General features: G+C 37.7%; 1 protein-coding gene across 5 annotated transcripts in view; it reads left to right on the top strand.

Annotated features, from left to right (window-relative positions):
* NOX4 (NADPH oxidase 4) overlaps positions 1 to 24,353 on the top strand; it is a 175,328-nt gene that overhangs the window by 71,313 nt on the left and 79,662 nt on the right. For all 5 annotated transcript variants that reach the window (XM_065936840.1, XM_065936841.1, XM_065936845.1 and 2 more), the window contains 3 exons: positions 941 to 1,157; positions 3,322 to 3,486; positions 3,605 to 3,667. In XM_065936840.1, the coding sequence (XP_065792912.1) occupies positions 941 to 1,157; positions 3,322 to 3,486; positions 3,605 to 3,667 (445 nt within the window). The remainder of the gene's footprint in view (positions 1 to 940; positions 1,158 to 3,321; positions 3,487 to 3,604; positions 3,668 to 24,353) is intronic.

Raw genomic sequence — 24,353 nt, forward strand, 5'->3', positions numbered from 1 at the left:
TTTAAAACATGAAGGTTTAGGGTTAGGGTCAGCATGAAGGGTAATTTAAAAACACTCCTAGCCAACCAAGAAAAATAATTTTGGAAACTAAAATTTTCATATTTTCAAAATTAAAATAAACATTTCAATGCTTTTCAAAGTCTTACCTTTTTCTTCAAGATTTATTTATGCAAAAAAAACCATAAATCTATGATTTAATGCACTATCCCTATGAAGTAGATCTTACTTAACTCCTTTTGATAAAAAGTACAGAACAGAGAAAGTTGAAGACTTATCTTAAATCTCACAAAATATGAAATAATCAGAATGGGATTTTAGGGTTTTAGGTTTTCCTTCCTGATTCATTATTGTGAGCCTTTTCTGTGGTTCTTGTTTATGGAGAAATCGAAAAGTAAACAGGTTTAGGGTCTGATGGAGTGTATTAATTTTTTTCAGACCGTGGGAGATGCACACTTCCAGTTTCTGTTATTGTGTTTGTTTAGCATTTTCCTGTGAATCAGCAAGGCTTGTTTTGTCTCGTCTTAGCCAAATCAAATATGAACCCTGTACTTTTCCATTTGTGTTTGAAATTATAGCAAAAGTACTCATATTATAGTGTTTATTGAAGTGAAAACTTGTATGTGACTTTATAAATGCTTAATAGACTTGAAATAAAAGCTGTCAAATGCAAGAATATTTGGAAGGATTGCATGTGTCTTCCCTACCAATTATTTATGGCGTATTTTGGGGGAGGGGAACCAAATTTTTTAATGTAGTTCCATGGTAATGAATTTGTTAAGATTTTTAAGATTTCTCAATTAATGTTATATAAGGTATATGAGAAGCACTTCTTGAATAAATGGTATGTGAAAGTCAACAAGAAAAAATATTATTTTATTATAATGTGCCTCTGATTTCAAGTTCCTTTTTATCTTTGTTTTTATTTTTTTCTGAACTTTAGAGGGCTGCTGAAGTATCAGACTAATTTAGATACCCACCCTCCTGGCTGCATGGATCTTAATGGAACCCCCTACCAGAATACTCATTTACCAGAGCATTTTTCAGAACATTTTCATGAATCTTCTCCTGGAGGATTTTCAAAGCCTGATGAACTTACCCAGAACATGTCTGTGAAGATTTGTATGGAAGAGCCCAGGTTCCAAGCTAATTTTCCACAGGTCAGATTAGTCCTATGCCTTTACTGGTTTCTGCAAAGTCCATGTTCCCATAAAAAATTGATCAGCATTGCATTTAAACATGTTTTTGAGGGTAATAAAGCAATTATTCTTGCAGAAGAGAATGTTTCAGGCTGTTTCAGAAGCAAATTAGTACCTGTTTTTCCATAATAGGCAGCCTACAGTTCAATGAGTAGATCTATGATATTACAGAATATAGAAAATTCCTGTTTAACTCATCATATGATCTTTGCAAATTGTGGCTGGTGCTTACCATAAGAAAGGTGGCAAAGATACATTCCTTATGCATTGAGAAAAGTAGGTTGAATAAGAAAAATAATAGTTAAAAACCTAGTACTAATAATTATTATAGTATAGTATCATATTATGTATAATATTATAAACACTAAGCTGTAAAATAAATTTATTGAATGCTTAATATCATCTGCCAGGGGCTGTGCTAAAATATATTGTATGCTTTTTTAATATTCACAATAACTCTTTGAAGCAATTACCATCATCCTTAATTTTCTGATAAGGAAATTATGGTATAATATTATTGTGGTACAATATTACGTATAATATTATAAATACTGAGTTATAAAACCAGTATATTGAATGCTTAATACCATCTGGTTGGGGCTGTGCTAAAATACATTATATGCATTTTTTTAAATATTCATAACTCTTTGAAGCAATTATTGTCAGCCTTAATTTTCTGATGAGGAAATTGTGGTTTAAATATGTAAATATACTCTGACCAACGTATGTAAACTAACTTGTAGGAGAAGAAGAGTACAAAACCAAGTTATCTTGCTCTTAGAAAACTTCTTCCCAAAATACCCAACTAGTAGTTTGGTAAGAGTCATAATCTTCCCTTGTAACCGTGGGAGCTGCCCACATGGGTATCACACCCTGTATTCTGTGTCTGTACCAAAGGAAAGTCGGGAAATAGTGAAATTGAATGTCTGTTTTAAGAAGAAGAAAAGGGAGTCAAGAGATAGCGATTTGTAGATGCCTTTGGAATGAGTGTGTTTGTCTTGTTTTCTTATTAATAATAATCCTCTAGATTTCTTTTAAGCTTTACAATCTTCAGAGCTTTTCTGGCTTCACATAATGCTTTATGTTAGGGAAGGCAGGTATTGTGAGTCCCATTTTACTTGTGTGATGCCCAAAGGCTAAGCAACGTCCCAAAGTTGCAGAGCTTGTCCTGTGATGCTTACTCTGCACACAGTTTCTAACTGTTGGGTTGGCCAAAATGTTCATTTGGGTTTTTCTATAAGATGGAAATGCAAAAATCTGAATAAATTTTTTGGCCAACCCAATAAATATGAGGAGCAGGCATGATCTGCATGGAAGAAGGACTTTCTGGAATAAACTCTGTAGATTAGGTTTTAAAAGGTGACCATGAGAATACATTTGGGTTGGGGGCCTCCAAGTGTTGAGAGAGATAAAGTGTGTAGTTGTAGGAGAAAGGTTGACCACACAGGCTACGCAGTTATCCTGGGATGAGCATTATGCCTCCAGAATACATGCAAAATTGTCATGGTTTCCAAATTCTAAATAGTATCTTCTGTTTGTGTTATATTATGTAAAAGTAAATTGTGAACAACACATGTGGTATGCCCATATTTAAAAATATGTACATATACATATTTTACATTGGGTATACATTTTGTATATGTATATTATGCATGCTTATTGTGTGCATTGAAAATACCTAGGGTTCTCTTTTTTTTTTTAAACAAAATTAGACTGGTACATATTTTACTAAAATACTCCAGACTTACTTAAGCTTTTACTTCTCTTTCTTCTTCTTTTAGAGAAAGATATTGTATATGTACAACATATATTTCTTGTGGGCCCAGAAGGATATATGAAACAATAAACTACCTGTTAATGGTAGTTATACCCTTGATAGTGGCTTGAGGGTAGGGTCCAGACATTACTTTCCCTTCTATTTTATACTTTACTCTTGTTTCAGTAAGTTGCAGTGAGCATCTGTTGCTTTTTACTCATTTTCCTTTACACTTTGTTATTTCAAATACAGATTAAATTATCATTGCTGTATTATTACCGTAATGTGTCAAATAAGCAGTGAGGCAGGATATAAAGAGTCCTACAACACAAGTCTTTCTTAAAGTGTATTTCAAAAATTCTCCATTAGACCTGGCTTTGGATTTCTGGACCTTTGTGCCTATACTGTGCTGAAAGGCTTTACAGGTGTATCCGGAGCAATAAGCCAGTCACCATCATCTCAGTCACAAGTCATCCATCAGATGTCGTGGAAATCCGAATGGTCAAAGAAAATTTTAAAGCAAGACCAGGCCAGGTGAGTCAGTGTCCTGCAGCTTTTAAAATACCTTTTATCTGGTTTTTTTCAAAATTAGCATTATTAAGATATTTGAACTTCTTTCTTGGTCATTTAAAAATTGTTTGTTGCTTTTTAGTACATTATTCTACATTGTCCCAGTGTGTCTGCATTAGAAAACCATCCATTTACTCTCACAATGGTAAGAAACTTGTTTTTTCATTTTCTAATGTTTAGAATGAAATGCATCTTTCTCTTTGCGTGTGTGTGCACTCCACCTCATTCTAAAAATCATTCAAGGCTGTCACAATATCCTTAATGTTTAAGTAAACCATCTTTTTACGAGAAATATAATTACCTAGACAGAAACTTAGTAACTATTAATTATTTTCTAAAAATTTAAGCTTCAGGAAATATTATGTTTAATTTATGAAATCTTTCTGATTCAAAATGCAGAAAATTTCCTGAATATTTGGACTCTTCTTTTTATAAAATATGTATGGAATTATAAAATGTGCATGATTTTCTTTAGAGAGATTAAATTTAAGGAAATAGAGTACTGTGGGTTGAGATGGAAGCAAAAGAAAACGTTTAGAAAAGAAAAAGCTCAGTGTAATTGGCATCTGGGCTGTGTATGCAGAAGGAAAAGGAAAATAAAGTCAGAAAAATAAAATAGAACAAATAATGCTGGGAAATCTGGCTAAATCATGGTATCATCAAATATTGTTAGCCCATTCCCTAATGTTATTTTTTGCCTTATACAAGGGGCATGAGCCCATTATGAAAAAAGTAAATAATTCAGAAGCATATAGGATCACATCATAACTTTTCCTCATTACTCCGCTCCCAAGTCCTGTTCTTAAGTTTGACAAATAGTCTTACCGATATTTCCTTACATTCTTTAGCATATATGGGTGTCTGCCATTCGTTTGCTGGATCCTTTGTTTTAAAGTTTTATTTTTTCACTCACCAACAGGTCGTGGACAACTTTCCATGTTACTGTATTTGTAAATGCCTCATTACTTTTAATCACTGTATGTCACAATAGAAGCACAGTGTAATTTATTTAGTATTTTCCATTGTTGATGGAAGTTAAGATTTTATTCAGTTTCTAACAAAAGTAACTGAGATAAGGACAACATATTTACATGTTAGAATTGAACAAATTATGGGGGGAGGTCCAGGAAAACAGCATGTTGACGTGCTAAGGTTTAGAGATGGAGTTCTGTCGGGATTGGCTGTGCTGTTTGCAGGGTCGCTTCAGTCGGGTCCAACTCTTTGTGACCCCATGGACTGTAGCCCTCCAGGCCCTTCTGTCCATGGGATTTTCCAGGCAAGAATGTTGGAGTGGGTCACCATGCCCTTCTCCAGGAGATCTGCCCCACCCAGGATAGAATCCGTGTCTCTTACGTCTCCTGCACTGGCAGACAGATTCTTTATAACTAGCCCCATCTGGAAAGCCCCTATTGGAACCACTGTTAAATGTGATGTATTATTCAAGTTGAAAGCTTGGAAACCTTGGTCAAGTTACTTCATATTTTTTGTACATTCATTTCTTAGTGTAATATTATTATAAAGACAGTAGCTATTCACACACACCTTATGAGTTCAAATGAAATACTACAAATAAAGCACGTAGAATACAATCTGGAATGTGAAAAGTATCAAGCATATGTCAGTTTATGTTAGCAAGTGTTATAATTTTTATTTGCAGTGTGAATTTGCCCCTTGAGAGCATGTACATGTGAAGATGGCTAGGCCAGAAACATTTGTATTTAAGGAACAACACAAACCGAGAGAAAGTGTCAAATGTTTAAAGAAAAAGCAGGAGTTATTTTTCCAATCCCTTATGATTATACAGTGGAGATGAAGAATAGATTCAAAGGATTAGATGTGGTAGACAGCATCTGAAAAACTATGGATGGAACTTCATAATATTGTACAGGAGGCAGTGACTAAAACCATCCCAAAGAAAAAGAAATGCAAAAAGGCAAAGGGGTTGTCTGAGGAGGCTTAACAAATAGCTGAGGAAAGAAGACAAGCGAAAGACATGGAAGTAAAGGAAAAATATACCCAACTGAAAACAGAGTTCCAGAGACTAGAAGGAGAGATAAGAAAGCCTTCTTAAGTGAACAATGCAAAGAAATAGAGGAAAACAACAGAATGGGAAAGACTTTCTCTTTTTACAGATCTTTTCTAGAAAACTGGAGATACCAAGGGAACATTTCATGCAAGGATGGGCATGATAAAGGACAGAAATGAGAAGGACCTAACAGAAGCAAAGGGTATTAAGTTGAGGCGGCAAGAGTACACAGAGGAACTATACAGAAAGGTCTTAATGACCTGGATAGCCATGATGGTGTGATCCCTCACCTAGAACCAGACATCCTGGAGTGTGAAAGCAAGTGGACCTTAGGAAGCATTACTGTGCACGAAGCTGGTGGAAGTAATGGAATTCCAGCTGAGCTATTTAAAATCCTAAAAGATGATGCTGTTAAAGTGCTGCACCCAATATGTCAATATGTCGGCAAATTTGGAAAACTCACTAGTGGTCACAGGACTGGAAAAGGTCAGTTTTCATTCCAGTTCTAAGGAAGAGCACTGTCAAAGAATGTTCAAACTATCGTACTATACTCTATCAATTACCAAATTGCGTTCAAGGACAGAAGAGCCTGGCGCGCTACAGTCCATAGGTCCACAAAGAGTTGGACAAGACTGAGCAACTCACCAGAGAAGGCAATGGCAACCCACTCCAGTGTTCTTGCCTGCAGAATCCCAGGGACGGCAGAGCCTACTGGGCTGCCGTCTATGGGGTCACACAGAGTCGGACACGACTGAAGTGACTTAGCAGCAGCAGCAGCAGCAGAGCAACTAACGCTTTCACTTTCTTTCAGCAAGGTAAAGCTCAAAATCCTTGAGGCTAGTCTTAGCAGCTTGTGAACTGAGAACTTGCTGGTATACAAGCTGAGTTTAGAAAAGGCAGAGGAACCAGAGTCAAATTGTAAACATTTGGTGGATCACAGAGAAAGGAAGGAGTTCCAGAAAAATATCTACTTCTGCTTCATTGACAATAGCCTTTGACTGTGTGGATCAGTTAAAACTGAAAAATTTTTAAAGAGATGGGAATTCCAGACCAACTTATCTGTCTCCTAAAAAACCTGTATGCAGGTCAAGAAGCAGCAGTTAGAACAGGACATGGAACAACAGACTGGTCCCAAGTTGGGAAAGGAGTACAGTATATTGTCACCCTGTTTATTTAACTTATATTCAGAGTACATCATGAAAAAAAATGGACTGGATGAATCACAAGCTGGAATCAAGACTGCTGGGAGAAATAACAACCTCAGATATGATACCACTCTAATGGCAGAAAATGAAGAGGAACTAAGGAGCCCCTAAGAGGGTGAAACAGGAGAGTTGGCTTAAAATTCAGCATTTAAAAAATGAAGATCTTGGCATCTGGTCCCATCACTTCATGTCAAGTAAAAGGGGGAAAAGTAGAAACAGTGACAGATTTTCTTTTGTTGATCTCCAAAATCATTGCCAATGATGACTGCAGCCATGAAATTGAAAAGACACTTTCTCCTTGGAAGAAAAGCTATGACAAACCTAGACAGCATATTAAAAAGCAGAGATATCACTTTGCTGACAAAGGTCCACATAGTCAAAGCTATGGTTTTTCCAGTAGTCATGTATGGATGTGAGAGTTGGACCATATAGAAGACTGAGCGCCGAAGAATTGATGCCTTCAAACTGTGGTGCTAGAAACGACTTTTGAGAGTCCCTTGGACAGCAGGGAGATCAAACCAGTCCATCCTAAAGGAAATCAGTCCTGAATATTCATTGGAATGTTCATTCAGCTGGAGCTGAAACTTCAATACTTTGGCCACTTGTTGCGAAGAACTGACCCACTGGAAGAGACCCCGATGCTGGGAAAGATTAAAGGTGGGAGAAGAAGAGGGTGGCAAAGGATGAGATGGTTAGGTAGCACCACCAACTCAATGGATATGAATTTGAGCAAACTCTGGGAGACAGTGAAGGATGCGGAAGCCTTGAAATCCCAACGTGTAGAAATATGACTAAAAGGTTCAAAGTTTTGTTCTTATTGTTCAGTTGCTGAGTCCTGTCCGACTCTTTGTGACCCCATGGACACAGGAGCTCGCCAGGCTCCTCTATCCATGGGATTTCCCAGACCAGAATATTGGAGTGGGTTACCATTTCCTTCTCCATCAGAATGTGTTGGATGAGGCGAAAAGGGTGGATGCCTGGGATTCTGTATGCATCATAGTTTTTCTTCTCTCTTACTTTCTTCAATTAAGACAAGATTTTTCTTTATTCTTTCTGCTGCTTCTAGGCCTCTGCTTCGGTTCTCTTAAAGGAACATGGTTCTCTGAAGGAAAAGCAAGGGAAAAAGGACCTAAAATAGTTTGGAAAATAGTGCTTACTATATATCACTTAAAAATTCACAATGTCTTTAACCCCGTTAATGGTTTTCAAACATTCTTTAACAAATAGTCCCATTAAATTTTATTCATCCATTTTTTTAACCCATCTTTACTTTCTCACTCTAAGTTCTTTGTCTAAACTAATCTCTTTGCCCTGGGAACAAATTATTGTGTCTTCCATTTATTCACACCCCAAATACCACACTTTCTCTTGACCTTTTCCTCTTATAAGACACTGCATATTCTCTCCAATAAATAGTGCCATTAAATTACTTGTTTAATGCCTGTCTCTCAGATGGTAAAGAATCTGCCTGCATGGCAGGACACCCAAGTTCAATCCCTGGGTTAGGAAGATCCCCTGGAGAAGGGCGTGGCAACCAACAACAGTATTCTTGCCTGGAGAATCCCTCAGACAGAGGACCCTGGCAAACTACACGCCATGGGGTTGCAAAGAATCGGACAGAACTGAATGACTAACATTTCCTCCTAGACCGTAAGATTCAGGAGCCCTTTGAAGGATACATTCATAGTTCAGTGTCTGGTACACAGAGTAACACAATATTTATCTGTTGAAAGAGTGAAAAACACTTAATATCTAATCAGTGTTTGGGACTTACCTTGAGAAATATTAAAAGATGGATTATCTTTTCCTCTCATCTGTTACTTGAAAGATAAAGGCAGAGAAAAGAAAAAGAGGAATTAAGGAGAAGCAAGAAATGCCATGACTGACATGACTGTCAGTCAAAGAGCCAGGTTTCCAAGTCAGATTCTGAGTCTAATCTTTAAGGTCATGATGACTATTTAGCTACGAAGAGGAGCGGGAAATGTACTTGTGACAAAGGTGGCTGGGAAAGGAACACCAAAGACAAGTGCAAACAATTTACTGAGAGCATCTGGTCAGAGCCAGCAGGTCATTTTTTACTTCTACTGCCCCATTCTCAGGGCTACCAATGGAAAATTACTTGTTCCTAACTTCTGTTGGTAATTTGACATTTCTAACTGTGGTGGTGGAGAAGACTCTTGAGAGTCCCTTGGACAGTAAGGAGATCAAACCGGTCAGTCCTAAAGGAAATGAAATTTGAATATTCTTTGGAAAGACTGATGCTGAAAGTAAAGCTCCAATACTTTGGCCACCTGATGAGATGAGCCGACTCATTGGAAAAGACCCTGATGCTTGGAAAGACTGAAGGCAGGAGAAGGGGGCGACAGAGGATGAGAAGGTTGGATGACTTTACCAACTCAAGGAACATCACTTTGAGCAAACTCCAGGAGATGCTGAAGGACAGGGAAGCCTGTTGTGCTGCAGTCCATGGGGTCACAAGGAATTGGACATGACTGAATGACTGAACAACATTTGCCAAGTGCTGTCAGAATTTCTTAGATTTGCCTTGCAACCTGTAGGTCAAAATAGATCTTGACTTTGCAAATGTATGTTTTATATTCACATCCATCCTTATTTTCAACATTGTTTTTTTTCATATGTTTTGATTATGCCCTATTAAACCTCAATTTAAGGTTTGATTGTTTAAAAATAATTATATCTCACAGATATTTTAAATTGCAACAATAGTTGGTTTCCAAAAGAATTTTCAAGGCAAAGGAAGATTCTTTTCATCAGACCATCTGTGTACCATGCATTTTGTGTAGGCTTAAGAAACTGCTTACAGCCCTCCCAGATTTTGGGATTTTGCTAGCTGGCTCACTCATACCATCCCCTAAGGGAGTTTCTGTTTTCATAAAAATGAAAAGAGGTGAATCGTCTTGCTGCCTGGAAATGAATTTGAGTAAAGCAAAAACATTTCTGGGCTAAATTTTACATTATGCTATTATGTTAATTTACTGTCTTTTCCTGCCATTTCCTTCTTTTGTTCAATTACTTCTATTTGGCACTTACATGTAAAATGAATGCTTTTCAAGCATTTTAACTGGCTGCTTCCTTTATGGGTTCCTTTGAAATAAAACAAAGCAAAACAAAGTGACTTCCCATATGCCAAACCCTTCTAACACACATCTTGTCTTTTCAAGGATAACAGTACCTACTAATTAAATGCCTAAGAGGTTCCTTCTTAAACTTTGAAAATATTACATTATTTAATTCTTCTACAATTCCAAAGATGTGTATTGTTAACTCTATATGATGCAGAAAATAATGTGACTCGAAGGTATCAAATAACATAATTAATTAGTGACACAGGCAAGACAGAAACACAGACCTGCCCGGCTGAAAGGTGTGTTGTCAGCTATTCTACCCTGGCTGTCTGCTGCCTCACACCTGGCCATGTTCAGCGCATTCCTATTTCTAAAAATTCTGTTGGTTTAGGACATAACTTGGAGTCAACAAAAAATAATTATTGTTTTAAAGAGAAATTTACTGAAACTATAAAAATGTATTTTCAGGAGATATATGCAATTGAAAGTTTTATATTGTTCACACTACTAAGCACTTTTAATATTGTGGAAAGTTGAAAATCCAGTAAATTCCCCTGCTAGAAAAGTCTAGTACTTACTTTAATATAGTGTGCCAATATAAGGAGAATTCAAATATATAAAATATACATTGATCACAAATTCAAGTTGCTTGAATTTCATCTAATTTTTAAACTGAAGATTCAGTTCAGTTCAGTTTAGTAGCTCAGTCGAGTCCAACTCTTTGGGACCCCATGTACTACAGCATGCAGGTCTCCCTGTCCATCACCAACTTCAGGAACCTACCCAAACTCATGTCCATTGTGTTGGTGATGCCATCCAACCATCTCATCCTCTGTCATCCCCTTCCCCTCCTGCCTTCAATCTTTCCCAGAATCAGGGTCTTTTCCAGTGAGTCAGTTCTTTGCATTAGGTGACCAAAGTATTGGAGTTTCAGCTTCAGCGTCGGTCCTTCCAGTGAATATTCAGGACTGATCTCCTTTAGGATGGACTTGTTGGATCTCCTTGCAGTCCAAGGGACTCTCAAGAGTCTTCTCCAACATCACAGTTCAAAAGCATCAATTCTTTGGCTCTCTCTTTATAGTTCAGCTCTCATATCTATGAATGACTACCGGAAAAACCATCTTTGACTAGACGAACCTTTGTTGGCAAAGTAATGTCTCTGCTTTTTAATATGCTGTCTGGGTTGGTGGTGGTTTTTCTTCCAAGGAGCAAGCGTATTTTAATTTCATGACTGCAGTCACACAATCTGCAGTGATTTTGTAGCCCAAAAAAATAAAGTCTGTCACTGTTTCCATTGTTTCCCCTTCTGTTTGCCACGAAGTGATGGGATCAGATGCCATGATCTTAGTTTTCTGAATATTGAGCTTTAAGTCAACTTTTTCACTCTCATTTTCACTTTCCTCAAGAGGCTCTTTAGTTCCTCTTTGCTTTTTGCCATAAGGGTGGTGTCATCTGCGTATCTGAGGTTATTGATATTTTTCCCGGCAATCTTGATTCCAGCTTGTGCTTCATCCAGCACAGCATTTCCAATGATATACTCTGCATATAAGTTAGATAAGAAAGGGGACAATAAACAGCCTTGATGTATTCCTTTCCCAATTTGAAAGTATCAAGATCTAACTGTTGCTTTTCAACCTGCATACAGATTTCTGAGGGGGCAGGTCAGGTGGTCTGGTATTCTCATCTCTTTAATAATTTTCCACAGTTTGTTGTGATCCACACAGTCAAAGTCTTTGGCATAGTCAATAAAGCAAAAGTAGATTTTTTGGGGGAAACTCTCTTGCTTTTTCGATGATTCAGTGGATGTTGAAATTTGATCTCTGGTTCCTCTGCCTTTTCTAAATCCAGCTTGAACATCTGGAAGTTCACGGTTCATATACTCTTGAAGCCTGGCTTGTGGAAGTTTGAGCATTACTTTGCTAGTGTGTGAGATGAGTGCAATTGTGTGGTAGTTTGAACATTCTTTGGCATTGCTTTTCTTTGGGACTGGAATGAAAACTGATCTTTTCCAGTCCTGTGGTCACTGCTGACTTTTCCAGATTTGCTGGCATATTGAGTGCAGCACTTTCACAGCATTATCTTTTAGGATTTGAAATAGCTCCACTGGAACTCCATCACCTCCACTAGCTTTGTTCGTAGTGATGCTTCCTGAGGCCCACTTGACTTCGCATTCTAGGATGTCTGGCTCTAAGTGAGTGATCACACCATCATGGTTATCTGGCTCATGAAGATCTCTCTTGTATAGTTTCTGTGTATTCTTGCCACCTCTTCTTAACATCTTGTGCTTCTGTTAGGTCCATACCATTTCTTTCCTTTATTGTGCTCATCTTTGCATGAAATGTTCCCTGGTTATCTTTAATTTTCTTGAAGAGATCTCTAGTCATTCCCATTCTATTGTTTTCCTCTATTTCTTTGCATTGATCACTGAGGAAGGCTTTCTTATCTCTCCTTGCTATTCTTTGGAACTCTGCATTCAAATGGGTATATCTTTCCTTTTCTCCTTTGCCTTTCACTTCTCTTTGTTTCTCAGCTATTTGTAAGGCCTCCTCAGACAACCATTTTGCCTTTTTGCGTTTCTTTTTCTTGGGAATGGTCTTGATCACTGCCTCCTGTACAATGTCACGAACCTCCATCCATAGTTCTTCAGGCATTCTCTCTATCAGATCTAATCCCTTGAATCTGTTTGTCATTTCTGCTGTGTAATTGTAAGGGATTTGATTTAGGTCATACCTGAATGGTCTAGTGGTTTTTCTTACTTTCTTTATTCAGTCTGAATTTGGCAATAAGGAGTTCATGATCTGAGTCACAGTCAGCTCCCGGTCTTTTTTTTGCTGACTCTATAGAGCTTCTCCATCTCTGGCTGCAAAGAATATAATCAGTCTGATTTCAGTATTGATCATCTGGTGATTTCCATGTGTAGAGTCTTCTCTTGTGTTGTTGGAAGAGGATGTTTGCTTTGACCAGCATGTTCTCTTGGCAAAACTCTGTTATCCTTTGCCTGCTTCATTTTGTACTCCAAGGCCAAATTTGCCTGTTACTCTAGGTTTCTCTTGGCTTCCTACATTTGCATTCCAGTCTCCTATAATGAAGAGAACATCTTTTTTGGGTGTTAAATCTAGAAGGTTTTGTATGTCTTCATAGAAATGCAGATTATGCTTTTACAACTGAAAATGCGAAAATGTTAGTGCAAAGATGAGGTACAGAAGCACTGTAGTATTTTTCATAATTTCAGTCGAAATAAAGCTAAGTTTAGAGCACTGATTTAACAGAAACCCAAAGATTGGAGTTTTCATTACTTAAATAAAGTGCTTCATCATTTCTTATACTTGACATTGACTTTGCTACATAAAGAAGGCATACTAATTTGGTGGGTCTTTTCAGAATGTTGTGGTTGTTTTTTGCTGTAGCACTTACCTTCTCTCATGGTACAGTCAGCAGGCACATGTTTGGTGACTAACGTTGATGGCGATCAGAGAGTCTTGTGTAGACCATAGATTTTTGGAATCCTGAACAACTGGGATTAGATCTACCACTTATTAGTACTATGACCTTGGACAAGATAATTAACACACTTATCTTTTGTTTACTTCTTTATAAAACATGTGTAATAAAAATAACCGGAGCTCAATATTCAAAAAACTAAGATCATGGTATCTAGTCCCATCACTTCATGGCAAATAAGTGGGGAAAAAATGGAAATAGTGACAGACTTTATTTTCTTGGGCTCCAAAATTACTGTAGATGGTGACTACAGCCAAGAAATTAGAAGATGCTAGCTCCTTGGAAGAAAAGTCATGACAAACCAAGACTGGATATTAAAAAGCAGAGACATCACTTTGCCAACGAAGGTTCGTATAGTCAAAACTACAGTTTTTCCAGTAGTCATGTATGGATGTGAGTGTTGGACCATAAAGAAGGCTGAGTGCTGAAGAATCCATGCTTTTGAACTGTGATGCTGGAGAAGACTCTTGAGTGTCCTTTGGGCAGCAAGGAGATCAAACAAGTGAACTCTAAAGGAAATCAACCCTGAATATTCATTGGAAGGACTGATGTTGAAGCTGAACTACTTTGGCCACATGATACAAAGAACTGACTGATTGGAAAAGAATCTGTTGCTGGGAAAGATTGAAGGTGGGAGGAGAAGAGGGTGGCAGAGGATGAGATGGTTGGATGACATCGCTGACTCAATGGACATAAGTATGAGCAAACTCTGGGAGATAGTGAATGACAGGGGAAACCTGTTCTGCTGCAGTTCATGGGGTCTCAAAGAGTTGGACATGACTGAGTGGCTGGACAACAACAGCGTAGCTCTGAATATGAGTTTGAAAGATGTAACGTAGTGCTAAGTGTGGTACTTGGTACACAGCAAGTTCTCAGTCAGTTAGAAGTTATGGTTTATTTTTCTGATAATGACTGGCCAACCAAATTGTAATTAAATTAATTGATTTTTGCTTCTTTCTCCATCATGGAATGACTGATTGAGCTGTGGCCACAGAGTGGCTTAGAAATGGTCATTTGAAGGACTGGTGGTACCTCTTGTGGTTTACTAGCCCTTAGGATGAGATGTTTCAGGTTGGGTTTCCAGGAAAACAGATTGGGAATAGAGATTTGCATGCCAGAAATTTGTCAGGGAGTGTGCTTATATCAAGGGCTTTCCAGGTGGTGCTAGTAGTAAAGAACCTGCCTGTCAATGCAGGAGACATAAGACAGATGGGTTCAGTCCCTGGGTCAGGAAGATCCCCTGAAGGAGGGCGTGCCAAGCCACTCCAGTATTCTTGCCTCGAAAATCCCATGGACAGAGGAACCTATTGGGCTACAGTCTGTGAGGTTGCAAAGATTTGGACATGACTTGGGTGACTTAGCATGCCCGCACAGAGAGGCACAGGTCCACATATGGTAAGGAGTGAGGGACAGAGGAGGCAAGATAAAAGTTCAGCTGTGATGCAGATGCAACAGAGGCCTCAACAGGTCACACAGGAACTCTGGGAGGAAAATGTTAGTCCTGAACTGTCCTTTCTTGAAATCAGGAGATCCTTGTACTCCCAAATTACAGTCATTGGATTTGATACTTAGACATGGGTGGAGAAGCTTTCTGCTGTGAATGGTGATTCCTCGGGAGAGTCTCAGAAGTGAACTCAGCAGGCAACATTTTTAGCAGCTGGGAGATAGGCGAGATGAGAGTTTTAATCCAGAAAACTGGCCAAAGGGAGAAGGGAGGAGGACCTGAAGAGCGCAGCAGTTTCCACCATACGTGACACTTAGATGTTGTTGTTGTTCAAGTGCCAAGTCATATACAGCTCTCTACAACCCCATGAACTGCAGCACACCAGGCTTCCCCATCCCTCACCATCTCTCAGAGTTTGCCCAAGTCCATGTCCATTGAGTCAGTGATGCCATCCAACCATCTCATCCTCTGTCACCCTCTTCTCTGCCTTCAGTCTTTCCCCGTGTGAGGGTCTTATCCAGTGAATTGGATATTCACATCAGGTGGCCAAAGTATTGGAACAATGCAGGAGACCCGCATTTGATCCCTGGGTCGGGATGATCCTCTGAAGAAGGAAAGGGCAACCCACTCCAGTATTCTTGCCTGGAGAATTCCACAGACAGAGGAGCCTGGCAGGATATAGTCCATAGGATCTCAGAGAGTTAGACACATCTGAGTGACTAGCAGATAGATATATTTAAATTTATATATGTATATATGTTTTTATAAATTTAAATATGTAAAAGATATATTAAAATATACCTTTTGTGAGATAATTCTATTTTTAAAACTTGAACTTGAGACACATATAAATTCTAGTTTATCGAAAGTTCTTGAACTTTAAAAATTTGTAGTCCAAACAGCAGATTTCCTTGTTTCTTTGGCTGCTGCGGGGGAAGGAGGTACCTAAAGCATAAATTATATATTTAAAGGATCAAAGAAACCAAAGTGCCAAAGTTGAAGTCAAACTTTAAGTTTTCTGGTTCTTCTCCATCTTTCAATCTTTATTGGCTTAAAATCTTGGGTAGGATTCTCATTTTATTTTTGACCAAGTAGTTGATCTCTTAAGTGTTTTCTAGCTGTTCTCTGTAATTACCAAAGTTTGGATTTTCTACCAAAACAAATGCATTAGAGAATGTTCTCATCTAATTTGAAGCATAAATCAGAGATAGTTTTAAAAAGCCCAAACTTAAGAAAGCATGAAACCTATTGCTTACTACTGAGTATAATATCTCTTAGTATTTAACTGAGGTAGATATTAATTGTTATTAATTTTATGTGAATTCTCAAGTAATACAGAATATGATTTTTATAGTAGTAATTGATTGAAGTTTTCATAACATCTCTGTATCCTTTCATTATTGTTTTTATCCAAAATTACACATGTACTTTCCTGACATCTGTATTCTAAGTTGTATGATTCATTATTTTTAAGCTTGGATAACCTGATTTCACATATTTTTCCATGAGTCACAGGAAAGTCTAGTTGCTAGTTTGTTATTGTCTGTACTTTTACATAGCATGCCTGCATTTGCCATCATTTTTCTGCTTTTTGTTTTTCATCTTTCATCCAGTCACTTGGGTTTAGTCTTTCCTGTTTTCAGTGAAAACCAGACAAGAATGGCCATGGATTTCTTAAGACTGGCAAATTATTTTTATTATTTATTTAATTCCATGGATTTAAATAAAACCAGAAAGTCTGCATCAGTTGTTTTGATCTTGGGTCTTGGTCTCATCTATTTGACTCTTAAAAATTGCTTTTCTCTAGGGTTTAACAAATCTTTTGTTTAGATACATTAGAAACTCAGCTAAAATAGATGATAGATTAGCAAGGCAACAATGTGTCTTAAACATAGAGCAGGCACTGTGATAGAAATCACTCCAGGAGGTCACTAGTGTTCAGGAAACTTAACAGGGTATCTGAATTCTCTGAAAAGTTAATTGTTTATTAGTTAACATTATCTAATTTTTCTAGTTTGACTTTTTTCCTGGAGAAAATTTTTTTGGTGCCTGAGATGAGCCTGCATGATAAATGAATTCAAATAGGTCAGTGTATTCAGAGCAAACCTGTTATTTAGTGTTAAGCTTGATTTAGTCAATTGGTATTTTTGAATGCTTCCTTTTACTTAGGTACCAAAGAGACAATGATCGATATAAGATCCTTACTTGACTTAAGATCTCCTTTCAGCTACTGCCCCATTTCTCACTGCTTTAATTCTTCTCCTCTTAGTCTCTCTTAAATACACCAATTTTTGCCCATACCACTCTACTTAAACATTTTTGAGGTCAACAGTGCCCGTGTTATTTCTAGGTCTAAGGGTCATTTCCTAGTCCTCAATTGGATTGACCTTTCAGCAACATTTGGCCCAGCTGATCACTCTTTATTGACACACTGCTTTCATTTTGCTTCCAGGATATTCACTCACCTGGTTTGTGTCCTAGATTTCTGGGTACTTTTACTCAGGTGTTTTTTTCTTTTTTTTTTCCTGCTGTTCCTCATCATTCCATGACCTCTAAATATAAGAACACTCCAGTGTCCATTCCTTGAATTTCTTTTCCTCTCCAGCTAGATTCATTTCTCTAATGGTCTTATCTAATCTTATCTTGATGTATCTGTATACTATCATCTTCCAAATTTATATCTCCATCCCAGGCCCCACCTCTGAAATTCAAGAACCCATATTCAGTTGTCTACAAGGAACTCCCACTTGGATGTCTAACAGACATCATAAATTAACATTTCTAAAATTGAGCTAATCTTTACCTATCTTCTCCTGCTTCGGTTAATACTGGCTTGGTCGCCCAGGTTGCTCAAGTGGAAAATCTGGACATTGTTCTTGACTTTCATCATTTTTTTTAAAGCTTAGTAGTCCACAATCCACCCACAGATTTTCTTGGTTCTACCTCCGAAGTGTATTCACTGTTTCTGTGGCTGTCACCCAGGTCCTGTCTGCTGCTCTCTCAATAGCCTCCTGGCAATCTCTCCATCCGTCTGCCTTACTCACCTACCATTTAATCTTAACAAGCAACCAGGGTGATTATTTTGAAGTGAAAACCAGATCATGTCATCTTTCTGTTCAAACACCAGGCAGTTCTCACCTTGAGTTATAGTTGATATCTGTTGACTTGTATCTGTGTGTGTGTGTGTGTGTGTGTATGAGTGAGTTGGGGGGGTCAGAGATCAGTGTGTGTGTGTGTGTGTGTGTGTGTGTGTGTGTGTGTGTGTGAGTGAGTGAGTTGGGGGGTCAGAGATCAGTGTGTGTGTGTGTGTGTGTGTGAGTGAGTTGGGGGGTCAGAGATCAGTGTGTGTGTGTGTGTGTGTGTGTGAGTGAGTGAGTTGAGGGGTCAGAGATCAGTGTGTGTGTGTGTGTGTGTGTGTGAGTGAGTGAGTTGAGGGGTCAGAGATCAGTGTGTGTGTGTGTGTGTGTGTGTGAGTGAGTGAGTTGAGGGGTCAGAGATCAGTGTGTGTGTGTGTGTGCGTGTGAGTGAGTTGGGGGGTCAGAGATCAGTGTGTGTGTGTGTGTGAGTGAGTTGGGGGGTCAGAGATCAGTGTGTGTGTGTGTGTGAGTGAGTGAGTTGGGGGGTCAGAGATCAGTGTGTCTGGAATACACTAAGACAAAGGAAGGGTTGTAGGAGGTAAGGTCAGAAATCATGAGGAGTCAGATTTGGTGGGTTTCTACAGCACTGCAAGGGCTTTCATTTTTACCTTGAGAGAGGAAGGAGCCATTGGAGGTCTCTGGGTGGGGGAAGGACATCACCTGGCTCACTGTTTACCAGGGTCACTCCAGCTGCTGTGTTAAGACGAAGGGTGAAAGGAGTAGAGCAGAGGACCAGTTGGAGGTGGCCGTGGCCTTCCAGCCGGGGTGTGACGATGCTGAGTGCAGCTGGTGTCAGCTCCTGATCTATTTGAAAGTTAGAGTTAGCAGGGTTTCTTGATAGACAGGGTACGTGGAGGAAATACAGGAGTTAAAGTTTGGTTTGGTTTGGTTTGGTCTGAACAACTGGAGTTGCATTAACTAGGATAGGGAAGTCTGTGGAGAGAGCAGGTAATGATGAGGATTTGTAGAGCTCAGTTTGGGAGCTGTAAATGGGAAACGACACTTAGTCTACTAAATTAAATCTTTCCTGAGCACGTGAATGACATCTCAGCACTCCTTTCCACGGTGTAGATTGTTCCTGCATCCTGAGCCCTTTTTGGCCCACCTCTGCTTGTCCAACTTGTGTTTGGTTTTCTGGGGATAGAGTTGCCTGGCGTGTGCTTGGGGTGAGGTAAGCTGGGGGCATCAGGTTATCCCATATACAGACATGGACACTTCTCTTTTCTTTTTAAATTATAAATCCAAACTCAGCTTTCTCCTATTGTCTCTAAGACTTGAGTTTTCCCAAACTTATGTAGGAAGCATGGACTTTGTTCTCAAGGTGATCCCCTTTTTGAAGATAGTGGGATTTCAGCTCTGAAATTTGTTTCAGTCTGTTGCCAAACCACCATCTCATCATCCACATTTTATCTTTCAAAATATGCTTATATGTCTCCATTGTTGATATTGTTCCCATGAATTGTCTGTATTTTTATATTCCTAAACCATTAGTGGCTTTTTTTTGAGGGAGTTAAGATAAATGCACACATTCCATTGAAGTTAGCAAAAATCTCATTTACATACTTTTCCAGGAGCTTTCTGTTTAATATTTAGCATATTTTTTCATGCAAATATATGACTACATACTAATTTTTCCTTCAAGTAAAACAGTAAATACTGAAATGTTGTATTTGTCAAAATGTTTAGAATCAAGATGTTACACTAACTGTGATGGATTTTGCACTTCTGGCTCATTATCTCCTGTTTTACTTTGAGAACAGTCCTCATTTGTGAAATTACAGGAATTCCTATAACTTTCTAATACTTAAAACATATATGTTGAATGTTTGAATAAATTTTAGAAGAATCGCCCATTGTTGAAGTCCTTATTCACTCTCAGGTTAATTCTCCAGTGTTTCATTAACTAATACTTGAATGCATATCTGCTAAGCGTAAGATGCTGTGGAATATATAATGATTTAGAAATAGTTCTTGATTTCAAGACACTTAAGTCTATTAACACCAGAAAAAAATTACGCAAAATTAAAGAAGTGGAATCAAAGGATGTAAAGTCAACTAACTTAGAATTTCAGAGAAGTTAAGAATTTTTGTAGCATGGGTAAACGAGATTTCTTCATGAAAGTGGTGGCCTTTGAGATAAGTCTTAAAGAATTGCTAGTGTTCAGTATGAGAAATGGGAATGAAGTCATCCTTAATAGTATGTGGGGAAATGAAGAGACAAGAAAATATACTAGTTGATCCATGTTGGTTTAGCTGGATTAGAGTGAATCAAAGAGGAACAATGGAATATAAAACTGGAAAGGGTTTGGAACAAATGTGGTTGATAATAGATTATAGGAAAGAAAGAATATGTGGATTTTCCTATGAAGGTATTACTTGCCCAGTCATGTCCAACTCTTTGCGACCACATGGACTGTAGTCCACCAGGCTCCACTGTCCGTGGAATTCTCTAGGCAAGAATACTTGAGTGGGTTGCTATTCCCTTCTCCACGGGATCTTCCCCACCCAGGGACTAAACCCAGGTCTCATGCACTGCAGGCAGATTCTTCATCACCTGAGCCAACATGGAAGCCTATAAAATGTATTTTCCTATAGAAGGATACAAAAGGTTAATCAATAGGAGAATGCTATGATCAGACCTTTTCTTTGGTAATATGATTTGAAAGAACTTGAAAGTTTGTTGAATTCTGGCAGGAAGAGAGATACCTAGCATTACTGTGAGATTTGAACCTCTTTTCTGTAAGATGTAGGTTCTATGTCCAGCTTTATGGGAATTAGAAAAAGATAATTTAGAAAATAAGATAATAGCGATTTTGGATGTGTTACAATTGAGAGTGAATTTCAGGTGGAAATTATCTAGCAGGCATAGAAAATGTGAAGCTAGAGCTTTGGAAAAAAGATTTAAAAATAAAGATGTGACAGTAATGATTAAAGAACATCGTATTCTCTGATCATTTTCTCTGGTTTAAGATATTTGTTACATTAAAAATTTAATGCTTACTATAATATGTGTTTTAGAATTATTTTTATTTTTTATCGCAAATCTCTTTATTTAAAAAGAAACCCCATTGTGGCTTTTAAATTTCTTTTCCGCGTTGGATAAATTCTTCTGCAGTGACATCATTTTTACATTTTGTTCTCAAATGTAAGATGATTATATAATATCTGTTTACATTTTTGTGGGACAGTTATAAAATCATTAGTCATTTGAGCACATTAGAAACCCAATGCCATTTTGAACAAATAATTTGAAGAAAAGGGTTGTTTTTCTCCAGGATATCAAAGCACACATTCCTCCAGGGCTGTCGTTGCAAATTCTGTCACTTTATCTGCTTCTCCTTAAACTAGGTGATGACTATTCTGCTACTTACATTAGGGTCAACATCAGCCATACTCCATTCTCTTCACCTAGGAAACTTAAGTGAGACTAAAGTAAGGCTCAGCAATGCTTTGATGTTTATATTTTAAATTAAATTTTTAAAATATTTAAAATCATAAACATTAGAAAGCATAATTTTTAAATAAATGTGTATGAAATGAGTTATTTTCTCTGTCTTTAATTTTACCTCCCAGGAGTTAATATTCTTAAAATATATTGTATGTTCTCATCAGTGTATTTCTGTGTATTGAGGAAGAATAGTAATGTCTGTTTTTATTTTAATAGTGTGAACTTTATTACACGTATTTTCCTTCAATGTTTTTAACTAAAAATTTGTCATTACCATATTTCTTTATAATGTTCTAAGAGAAGACAACCATAGATATGAATATTATTTATTCCCTTTCAGAAGTTTTCTAAGCAGCTTTAAAAAGACGGTTAAACAACATTAAAGAATCTCTACACTGCTTTAGACAACATCGATGAATCCGAACATTATTTGTGGAAAGCTAGTAACATGTGATTCTAAGATTTTCAGTCATTGTTTCAAAACACACATGCTGAAGTCATTCTGTGTGCTATTCTGTTCTGGCCTCCTTCAAATTTGGGGTGATGTAATTGGGAAAAGATTGTTAAAATCTATCTTCTTAATTCCTAGCAAGTTTGAGGAAGTATCAGTGATTTATAAAGGCATTATTCCCAAGAGTTTGGGAGAAACAATATTGAGTTTCCTCTATTTACAATTAAATCAGCTTTTAAAGCTATCTTGATGCATTTGGCCAGCAATTAGAAGAGGGAGGTTTAAAGGCTACTACAAGACATGAGGGAATGTTAAAATCATATGTAGTAATCATTCACAGGGTCTGCACTGAAAGAATAGAACAGAGATAGTGAATATTTGGCAAAATGCACATGTCCTTTAGAATGCATTATAAGCTTAAGTCAAGCCAGATGCACACTCAGACATACAAAGACTAACTTTGTTGCTCCCTGTTCTGTCTTCTTGGCTTAGGTCTTCTTTTCATAACCTGAGATTTAATTCACAGCAGGGGAAACATCAGGAGACATGTGGACAGTCAGACCGGTAGCCTAGAACTCTGCTGAGAGCCTTGCTTTCTGGGCTACAGCTTTTACTCCATAGAGGCTCTGGCCAGCTTTAAGTAGTGTGAAGCCAAAGTGGTGGGTGGTCTTTACAGATCACGTCATTTTGTTTGCAGATTTACTAATGACAAAACTGATTGGAGTTATTAAAAACTAGAATGTAATTTAAATAATTAAATATTAGAGTCAAAATTAGAAATAGAATAAGATCATTTTAATACTATCAATAATGTTTAAATAGTATAATTTTTATAATATTTTGACGTGTTTCAACATTTTAAACTGCCATTCATAGTAATAGTCTGATTAGAAACACCAACTGTCAAATTGTGGCTTGGAAATTCCATGTTACAGTAGATCTCAACCCTGGCCATGTGCTTTTTAGTTTATAATTTGTCATGAACAGATGATTAATACCTGACTATTTATTTAATGTTTTCACTGACTTCCAGTCTATTGCTCTTTGATGAGTTTTTACATATCTCCATGGTGTCTTTGCCTTCCTTTATTTGTTTCCCTAAGCATCCCTGTGAGACCTGTTAATTGGTCAGCACAGTGAGCTTGAGGATCTTCAACTTGCTTCATGTAACCCATTCTGTATTACGGGGCCCTCAGAGCCTCTGCCATTTTCTTTTATCTGTGCTTTAATTTCAGCCCATATTTTTCTTTAATTTACATTGTTGTACATTGATTCTAAGGGCTTCTCCAGTAGCTCAGCTGTAAAGAATTCACCTGCAATGCAGGAGAAGCGCAGGAGACCAAGGTTTAGTCCCGGGGTTGGAGAAGGAATGCCCTGGAGAAGGAAATGGCAACCCACTCCAGTATTCTTGCCTGGGAATCCCATGGACAGAGGAGCCTGGCAGACTACAGTCTGTGGGGGTCACAGTTGGGCAGGACTTATTGACTAAACAACAACACATTGATTCTAGTCATCTTCAACAAATCCTTTTTTTCCTTCTACTCCATTTGATTTCTCATGCAATCCTTACCCATTTTCCATATCTTTGCTTTAGTGGGGACAGTGGTCTGCCACAGTTAAGTGTATAGTCAGACACACCTGGATCCAAACTCGGTCTTGGATCTACTCTACTCAATTTTCTTAACTATAAAAGACAACTCGCCAGGGTTATCATGAGCTTTTAGAAGTGAACTTGGCAGTGCCTTTGGCCCATGGTACTCAACGAACACTGTGTAGTCACATGCACGTGATCCCTTACCCATAACTCTTACATTAGATGTATTTTCAGAATTCAGAATTTCGAGGCTTTTTAAAAAACAAAAAGTACATGTATTTAATATATTACATAAGATCTTTAACAGGATATGAGGCAGCATTCTTAAACAAATGGGTGTTTCATTAGGAAATTACTTCTGTATAAAGTTCATTAACCTCACATCATTACCTTCCCATCAATTCAGTTGGATAGTACCACCAAATGGGCCATTAAAAAAACTCATTTTTGAGAAATTTTGAATTTTAGAATTGTGGAAAGAGATTGGGATTCTTAAAAGGGGATTCTGCATTTTCTTATTGTGAACTGAAAATTATTCTCTCATTTCTGCTATGTGGCTATTTTCTATATTTCCTAAACATGGGACCACAGATACTTTGTCTTACCTCCAGTACCACAGTTCACTCCCTTTTCCAGGTACCCTTACCATTTTACTCTAGATTTTTTTTGAGAATCAAGGGAGAGAGTGAAATAAAACTCTTTTCACAGGAGTTCCTTCACTGGACATAACGAATTCAGGTCATGCTGATAAATTTTTTTTTTCATTTCACTGGAGTTTATTAGGATGTGAAATGTATAATGATATCTGTGAAGAAAAAGACACTAAAATCATTAGTCTCCATTTCTTCCTTCATGGTTAAAAGCTGTGTCCTCATAAATATTTCAACTCAGAGGATACTTAAGCAAGATTTGTGATTAGATACACTAGCAGTTTTAGGT

The sequence above is a fragment of the Muntiacus reevesi genome, chromosome 5 (genome assembly GCF_963930625.1).
Source record: "Muntiacus reevesi chromosome 5, mMunRee1.1, whole genome shotgun sequence".
Lineage (NCBI taxonomy): Eukaryota > Metazoa > Chordata > Mammalia > Artiodactyla > Cervidae > Muntiacus > Muntiacus reevesi.